General features: G+C 35.3%; 1 protein-coding gene across 1 annotated transcript; it reads right to left on the reverse strand.

The window, feature by feature from the left end:
• Positions 1 to 5,498: 5,498 nt before the first annotated feature.
• Positions 5,499 to 8,734, reverse strand: LOC108674421 (blastula protease 10-like). The gene is made up of 6 exons (XM_018162366.2): positions 8,614 to 8,734; positions 8,154 to 8,288; positions 7,440 to 7,535; positions 7,015 to 7,153; positions 6,478 to 6,625; positions 5,499 to 5,618 (listed from the first exon to the last, which is right to left on the reverse strand). The coding sequence occupies exons 1-5, from the start codon at positions 8,711 to 8,713 to the stop codon at positions 6,478 to 6,480; spliced, it is 618 nt and encodes a 205-aa protein (XP_018017855.1). The 5' UTR covers positions 8,714 to 8,734; the 3' UTR covers positions 5,499 to 5,618.
• Between the last annotated feature and the right edge of the window lie 1,018 nt (positions 8,735 to 9,752).

The following is a 9,752-nucleotide window of genomic DNA, read 5'->3' on the forward strand; positions in this document are numbered from 1 at the left end:
AAGTGGTTGCTGGATAAGTACAAAATTATATCGGATTATAAGATTTTATCGTCGGAGCCGTTACATGAATTTTTTAGTTTATTCGTCGATAGATTTACAAATTATTGGATTATAATTATTATTAATTATTTCTAATATTATAATTATTGTTATTCGTGTTAAATAATATTAATAATAGAACCTTTGCCTTCATATGGGTGATAAATGGTATTGCTTACGGAATACATTCCTCGAAATTCCGCTTATTTTATAAAAGAATCAAAATCTTCATGAACCTTATTGGGAAAAATATTTTTCTTTCATAGTTAATGTAGAAAAAAAGAAAGTAATTTTATTCTCAATTTTCGATGTATCGCATCCCAAATTACTTTGGAAATATCACTCTCAAATTTATTCAAACCGATGCAGCTAAATCTAGCTGTACTAGCCGTGAGATTAATATCACTCGGTCAGAATAGAAGATCTTGATGTGTTCTAAGGTCTTCATTTGAACCGTATTTACGTGAGTGATGTAGTGATATGGAATTGTAGGGGTGAGCGAAGTGTTAATAAATATCCAAAATACTTTATTCAAAACGAATATTTACATTTTATTGATAGATTCTTTACTCAGTCACAACGGCACTTTACTCAATATTGTATTTATTTTCATTCCAGCGATATTTATCGTTCGTTTACATTTTCAATTGAAATTTTTAGTTTAACCCCGTAAGCCGGTTAGACCTGACAAAAAATAATTAAACAAACTTTGAAATCAGAAAATAAATTCAGGCATTACTTTAATAAAATATAACTCAGTACTCACTGCAGTGAGTGACAGAGAGCGCATTTTCTCGTCGACGAAAACGTGGTCACGGACGGACGGACGGACGTGACGAGCACAATTACGCCTTTTTTCCATAAATGAGAAAATGCGCTAAAACGTATATTTTACGTCTTATTATAGCATTGAACATGAATCCTGTTTTCATGCTAGATTTTTTCGCTCTTCCTCTTCTTCGAAGACATTAAAAACAATATAGAAGAATAACGCTTTATCACTCTGATGTTCGTCATCCCCTCAGCATTGAACACTATTTTACAAGGGTATATATTTTAGATCAAAGCCATAAACACATTTTTTACAAGGGTATATTTTATGTCAAAGCCATAAACACATTTTTTACAAGGGTATATTTTATATCAAAGCCATAAACACATTTTTACAAGGGTATATTTTATATCAGCCATAAACACATTTTTTACAAGGGTATATTCTACATCAATGCCATATTTTCACAATAAACACGCGTGGGCCGTCTGTTTGAGAGCTGCTCGGGAGGCCCGACGCGACACCACTTGTGTCAAGTGGACTACAAACAACCAGGTTTTCGTACCATGGATATGGTACGAAATGGATATGGTACTTTGGTCGCCGTTGCAAACCATTGATCACTTATCCACTTTTGTTATATGCAAAGTCCTCAAAAAATATAATTTTTCACTATACCATCCGCGTGGTGGATGCATATGTCACGCGTATTGCAACTGTTGGCTGAGTGCGTTTTAGTTTTGTGTTGGCTACGATGACAGCAAACAAAAGTTTGAACTAAGTAATGACTCATTTTTCCGTAGATAGTTCTACATGATTATGAATATTTGGAAAGATTTGTTAATTGTCGCAGAAGAAATGAACACCCTATATACAGGGGGAACCAGAATTAACTGACCCTTTTAATTTGTTAATAAATAAAAAACTAAGAACGTTATGAAGTTGAAACTTGTTTTATTTAAAAGAAATATTACATACAATATTTTAACTAATACATATTATTAATATATAATAAATATTTTAACTAATACAATAATAAAATATTGTAATAGGATACAATATTTAAATAGGATGCAATATTACCATAAAAATGTTTTTATTTTAAATAAAACAAGTTTCAACTTCATAACGTTGTTAGTTTTTTATTTATTAACAAATTAAAAGGGTCAGTTAATTCTGGTCCACCCTGTATATTGGCAAGCTTTAATGATAATTTCTTTTTAGCTCCTCATACCAAAAAATTTAGGAGTCCATAGTCCATAATATTTCCCTGACAGTCGTGATATCACAGAAAAACTATGTAGTTCATACTTCGTCTTGTCGTACATTTCGTCCAGAAATTTTGTCAATACAAAATGAGCAGTTATCGTACTGTATATATTTGCCTCATCCATTAATCTTGAGGCCCGTCAGCATCGGAACTTTAATACAGAGAGAGGTTCTCCGAGCATAAATCATCCCGAACAAACGCTATGAGTTTGAGCTGCAAATAAGTTATTTACTCCAAACACACTCGAAATTGTGCCGCCAGTATTGGAACTTTAATAAAGCTAGAGGTTTTCTGAGCATAAATCATCCCGAACTAACGCTATGAGTATAGGGTGCAAAAAAGTTATTTACTCCAAACACACTCGAAATTGTGCCGTCAGTATTGGAACTTTAATAAAGCTAGAGGTTTTCTGAGCATAAATCATCCCGAACAAACGCTATGAGTATAGGCTGCAAAAAAGTTATTTACTCCGAACACACTCGAAATTGTGATTCATTATTTGTCTCGAGAGGCCCTTCTTCTTCTTCTTTTCGGGATGTCCACGCAGGGTAGACTTAAAGCCACAGGACAACCGCAAGGATGACCGTTGGGCCTGAGAGCTTGTGTAGTACTCGAGAGGCCCTATATATATTTATCTCGACATTGACTACATCGTTGGAGTGTCGTGTATCAGTTCAACCGTTTCTGAAATAGAATAAGTATTCGTAACTTTTTAAATTCAACTATGAAAATTCCCCCAAACATAGGAATTTATTCACTTTAATGAGGTAAAAAGTTTGTTATAAATTTGCGACTATCAGTTTAGCCGTTTCTAAAATAGAACAAGCATTCATAACTTTTTAAATTCAAATTGAAGTTTCTCCCAAACCCAGAAATTTATTCAATTCAAGGTGATAAAAAGTCTGTTATAATTTCAAGCGTGGAAGTTCAGCCGTTTCTAAAATAGAATTAGTTAACATGACTTTTTAAATTTAAATCGAAAGCCAAGCCCAGAAAATTATTCAGTTCAAAATGGTAAAAAGTCTGCTATAAATTCATGAGCCGTTTCTAAAATAGAATTGGTATTCATAACTTTTCAAATTCAACTCGAAAGGTTTCCCAAACCTGGAAATTTTTTCACTTTAAAGCTTCCAAAAGGTCTAATGATTTTTTGGGTATCAGTTCAGCCGTTTCTAAAATAGAATTAGTATTCATAACTTTTTGAATTCAAATCGTAGGTTCTCCCAAACCTAGAAATTTATTCTCTTTAAAATGATAAAAAGTCTGTAATAATTTCGCGAGTAATCAGTTCAGCCGTTCCTAAAATAAAATTTGTATTCGTAGCTTTTCAAATTCAACTCGAAAGTTCTCCCAAACCCAGAAATTTTTCACTCTAAAGCTGCAAAAGTCTTTAATAATTTCACTCTTATCAGTTCAACAGTTTCTATATCAAAATTAGTATTCATAAATTATTTAATTCAACACGAAAGTTCTCCCAAACCTAGGAATTTATTCGCTTTAAAGGGGAAAAATACTGTTTTAATTTCACGAGTATTATTTCAGCCGTTTCTACTATAGAATTAGTATTTATCACTTTTTAATTCAACTCTAAAGTTTTCCCAAACCTAGAAATTTATTCACTTTGAAGCGATAAAATGTCTATTATAATTTCACGAGTATCAGATCAGCCGGATCTAAAATAGAATTATTATTCATAAATGTTTATATTCAGCTCGAAAGTTCTCCCAAACCTAGAAATTTATTCATGTCAAAGCAATAAGAAATCTATAATAATCTTGCGAGTATCAGTTCAGCCGTTCCTAAAAAAGAGTTAGTGTTTTTACCTTTTTAAATTCAATTTAAAAATTCCACCAAACCCAGAAATTTACTTTTAAGCGATAAAAATTCTGTCAAATATTCACTTTTTAAATTCAACTCGAAAGCTCTCCCGAACCTAAAAATTTATTCACTTAAACGAGGCAAAAAGGCTATCATAATTTCACTAGAATCAGTTTAGCCGTTTCCAAAATAGAATTAGTATTCATAACTTTTTAAATTCAACTCGAAACTTCTCCTAACCTAAAAATTTACAAACTTTAAAGCGACAAAAAATCTGCTTTAATTTCACAAGGAGTTTCAGCTCATTGTTGAACTAATACCAGTTTGACCCACGTGCAGCTGCGCCTTGCGGTTGTAATAATAATATAATAATAGCGGTTTCAGCGTTTATTAGGCCATAGGTCTGTTGCCGATTCTTAACATCGCAGAACATCCACAGCATGTTGCGGTCTCGAACTCACAACTCACTGATTCAAATTCTGCTGTGCTAAACCGCCCGGCCTCCTTGCCGATTCTGACCAGAAACTGGCGCACAGAGCTGGGATCGAACCCGCGCCTCTCTGCGCCAATCTTGGACTCTGCTGAACTGTAACCACTGGGCACCCCTGCATTTGTTATTCCACCCGTGATATTACCTTGGTCGTTGTGACGTTACCTTGAGACGTCACCGTGTGATTCAAATTGATTTGTAACACCTGTTTTGCTTAAAATAAGACTAGATGCAGTATATAAATTTTATGGGCCATTTCAATGAGGTCAAATTTTTCATGGTTGAACTAATGCAATGTTTTCCCTAGTGCAGCTACGCCTTGCGGATGTCACTTTTTATTCCAACTGTGACGTCACTTTGGCTGTTGTGACGTCACCTCGTGACGTCAAACTGATCTGTAACACCAGTTTTGTTTAAAATAAGACTAGTTGCATGATGATGCAGTAAATAAATTTTATTGTGCCATTTTGATCATGTCATTTTTTAATGCTTTCAAAGAAATAGGACAAACAAACAATGTGTTGATCTACACTATTTACATTTTGTGCTCACAGTGACGTCACTCTTGAGATGCTCAGAAGTCGGAACGGCCAAAAATCTTCATCGCGTGGGGCGTGGGTCAACCTTTTATTATTATTTGGAAACGCAGCTGTTTTGCCTTTTTTTGTTAAATTAGCCGTTTTCTCTTAACACTATCTGGCAACCCTGTTACAGACATGTCCTGACTCCTGACTCCTGAGGAGGTTCGTTTTCGAAATAGTTCGGCGGGAACTCGTAACTCGTTTGGAGGGAGAGAGTCAGCTGCGTTCATCGAGTAAACGCCTATAGTGTCTTACGTCCTTGATTGTGTAAAAGCTAACTTGCAAGTAATCGTTTAGAATTAATTACAAACAGGGCCTGGACTGTACTTCTATATATACCGCGAGACTGCGAGTATATAAACCAAGGGTACGTCCGGCACTAAGAACCCGGCTGGCTTTCTCGCCCCTCACAAATTTTAAAACTATACCGCGATATTTCAGAAATTTAGTACTGCCAATATGCCAATTATGGCATTTTTCATGATTAAACTAGGATAATGAAAGTTCAGTCAATAATTGCAACTCAGTGTTATATTTTTGAAGTAAAACTTGTAGTTATTGCACACAATTTCCGGTAATTATCCAAGCCATCGTCCCAATAGGCATCTCTTCCTGATGCATTTCAGTGAGTAGACGCAACGCCATCAACTGAAAATAAATTAATGAAAAATAGAGTTGCTGGAATTAATCTGGGCTTATTGGAGCGTTTGTTCAATGCGGGTTTATAAATATTTATTATAATGCTAACGCACGAGCCATCTGCCAAGAATATAGAATATATATTTATATAAATTCTGTATATAAATATATATTCTATATATTATATAGAATATATATTTATATCTGCTGATATAAATTTCGTCGGTCCTGTTGGACACGAAATGTATTGTCGAACATAACAGAAAATTACTTTCTTTAAAATTTATTTAAATAATACAAGGCTGGCACTCACTACAGAATCATAAAATTTGTGGGGCATATTTTTTTAAGGAGAGGAATGCCCTCCTTAAATTATATTTCAATGATTATTTTTAACGCACAATGTACAGGGAAACTCTTGACGTTTGCCGCTATAGTGTTTGAAACAGATATTGTCTTTAAAAACAGTAATTAACACCGGGAAAATAATTTTCAAAGGTTTGTTTCAATTATTTCAATCAAACGCTGATAAAAATAGTTGTAAACAAATTAATGTCCTTAAAATTAAACGGTTTGCAACTATTATGATCATGAGCTCGAATCCTTCAGTAAATCGTAGCTGATATCCTCCACACAATGATCATTATATCATAATAATGTATAAAATCATACAACACGTGCAAGGTTCCTAACGCGTACCTAGTTGCAGTTATAGGAATGACCGTGGTGGCCATTCACAAACTAAGCGCACAACAAACATGTATAGGTGCGCGTAGTTTAATTATTGGAAATTGCGCACCGTGTCAATGCCCGTATGCGTATGCATACGGGCATTGACACGGTGGAACTTTTCCTCCCCATTCCCTACCTAGGCGCAGTTAGGAATGGCCTCGGTGGTGAAGGTAGCCTTGTAGCCTGCATCCGGTTTTTCAGCGTCTTTGTTCATGTAGTGGAAGATCAGCTCCGACTTGTCACTCTTGAAAACTGTTCCCTTTGCTATTGTTGTACCACAGTACCTGCATCAAGAGAAAATGAGAAATATTACATATTTCAGCAACAATAGTTGAGTCACGATTAGTCGCACTGGATTTATATTAAACTGTCATTAACATATGCTTTTTTATATTAAACTCCCATCGAAATAGAATGTCAAACTCGAAAACTTGCGAAGGCTGATTTTGTGACTTTATTTTAGTTCAATGATTGATGCACATAAGTAAACAAATGCAGTTATTTAAACACGAACTTGTAGAAAAAGTAAGAAATCACAGTTGCACAAATTTTGGGGTTATTTGTTCGGTTAATTTCTTCTTTGGTAAATTGAAATCAACGGATATTCGTAGGGTACATGTTTAATTATTATTCAATTGCATTTGCAAGTTAAAACTGCCTGCATTTCCCGTACTTTTTGCCTTCCGCAACGGAAACGTCAGTGCGGATCTCCAAGTAGCTGAAGTCGCAGTCGTCGTCGAGCTGGAAGTCCTGGAAGGTGACTACGGCCCTCTGGCACTTGTCTGCGCGTATCACCTGCGTGCTTCCTATCACTGGAAAACATGTACAAATGTGTCAGGGAGTGCATTTTATGCAATAATTACTGTGGTGTGTTTTAGAATGTAACACAGATTGCTTTGATTAATCTTCCACGACGTAACCATCGCTTCTGCCTGCAATTGTATCGCCTTTTTTCGTTAAATGTGACGAATGACATTTCGTGCTAGATTTTATAAAAAAAAACTTAGCGTGTCGATATGATTATATCATCTATCAACGAAAAGCATCAAACAATAAATACATAAATATATCAACTCTCAGTCATTCTTTTGAACTTACCTCCTAGACGGATAAATTTAGGGTAGCCAGGAGAGGTGACTTCTCCTGGTTTGGTGATATTGGCGCTATGTGGGGTCAGCTTCTGGATCAGGGCGTCTGCGGTGAAGAGTAATTAATTTTAGAGCAAATATCCGAGTGCTTATGGACATCTTTAAGTTTTGATGGGAAACTAATATGGGATCATTTCATATCCCAACCCTAAGATTTCTGGATATTATGTTCCCAATGATCCCCATCAAGAAAACGGGAAATTTGTTGTGGTGGTTGTTTTATTGTCGTTGTTTTTTTGGTCAGAACATCAACGTGTTGAGCAAGTAGGAGATAACACTACCAGCTCAATTGCTTGTTTATTCAACTCAATCTACTGTCATGGACAGGAACGCGGATGAGGATGAGACAGAAAAATGCCGCTGCAACCTAACTGTAGATTACGAGGAGTGCGAGTTGTCCTTTCCTTTTATTAATAAAAACAGTTTTTTTTTATAAAAGATATAAGCAGACCAACTTGCAAATGCGCTTTAAAATTCTCTCGACCTTTAATTATGCAAAGAATCATTGCATTTGATTATGCATCATAGCAAAAAACTTGTTTGGACCGATTTTCAGAGAGACGGCTGGATTCAGTTTGCAAAAATTAAATATCTGGACATTGTCTCAAAATTTTAGTTCGGGATGAAGCAACTATAGTGTTCTCATATTTGCTGCTAGCCTCACCGTTGTAGCTCATGACGAGGTTCTCACAGTTAGCGCCTGTCGTGCCCAACGGACAAGCACAACTGCAGTCCTTCTTGGTGTAGCCGCCGTTCTTGCAGGGTTCAGATGACAGCTTGCAGTTCGTCAACCAGTCATCTGACACACAAAGATAATAAATATTTGAATTGTATGGGAGCACGATGTATTATTCGTGAAGACAATTTTACCATTCAAAGTTTGTGGGTTTGTGTGTGGTTGAAGACTGGCTGCTGGGGCGCGTATTCAGAAAACTTAGTTTATTACCAGAATAAGAAATTTAGTTCTTAGTGGAAGAATAGAAAAGGATTATGATTTCAAAGGATCCGTATCATTTTGAAATTTCTCTATCCAGTAGCCCAATGGATTCGTACAGTAAACTATGTTACGGATCTTCGGTCAAACACATCACCGCTAAAAAATATACACTGTACAGTATACAGACCTATGCAGCCGTACATGGTGTTCACGAGCTTCATGTTCATGAAGGAAATTTCTTTGCCTTCGCCCATAACTTTTTGAAACCGAGCGTCTCTAGCAAGCATCACGCGCGCTGCGGTCTTGGACGCAGCCTGCGCAAGTCAAAACCTTTATAAATTTATTTAAATCCCGGATATTGAAAAAAAAACAGTTTCATGAATATTAAGATATGGGATATGTTTTGTGCAAATGGGAGTACCCATGGACATACAAAAGATAGAATGAACTAAGTAGAAGCAACGAATTATTTATGTATTATTCTCATATATTCAAACTTAATTAACTTTTACTCTGAAATCGAAGGAATAAATATCAATTTTGAAAAATATAGTGAAATGGGACTAGGCAGTGGTGGTCTCCGACAGGCGTCCCACCCAAGTCAAGCAATGTATACTGTCGAAAGTAGTCAAAAGAGAACCCACTTAGCTTAATTTAAATTATGTTTATATAATGATCATTGTACATTGATTTCAAACTATAAAAATGCGTAAATTTCAAAATGTTAAATATATGTACAAATATTATTGCATCAATTCAAGTAATATTCGGAGCAATGAATGTGAAGGAGCGTCAAAGAATCAGCTTTTAGGAACTTGATACAGAATAAAAAGAAGAATTAAGCGGGCGAAGTTGTTGGTACAACAAAGGCAAAGGCTTCAATTCTGAGATAATTACGTATTGATGTAAAATTAGACACTCATAAACGCATAATAATTTTATCATTTTATAATATAAGGCATTTAAGCCTTTTACACAACCATGGAAAATCTTTATGTGATACGAAATTACCTTCCGTTAACTCGGATGATCTTGCGGTTAATTTGAACTCTCACTTAGTTGTGCCTAACAGACATCTCTCCTAACTCACCGGCGAACTCATAACCATATGTCCTGCTTAGAACCTAGTCAACTTACCTATTCTAAAGGAATTTGCATGAAATTTAAATTATAGAGTTATTTACTAACACTATGCCCCCGGTAGGGATTTTTATATATTTTTGCGTCGTTTTGTTCCTCATTAAATCTTAAAAACGCTAGTTTGGGCAAGTGATCAGCTTTTTGCTCCCTCAATTTTTATCATTTTTATGAGACCTAAATTAAAAT

Source organism: Hyalella azteca, unplaced genomic scaffold, assembly GCF_000764305.2.
Source record: "Hyalella azteca isolate HAZT.00-mixed unplaced genomic scaffold, Hazt_2.0.2 contig9983, whole genome shotgun sequence".
In the NCBI taxonomy this organism is placed as follows: domain Eukaryota; kingdom Metazoa; phylum Arthropoda; class Malacostraca; order Amphipoda; family Hyalellidae; genus Hyalella; species Hyalella azteca.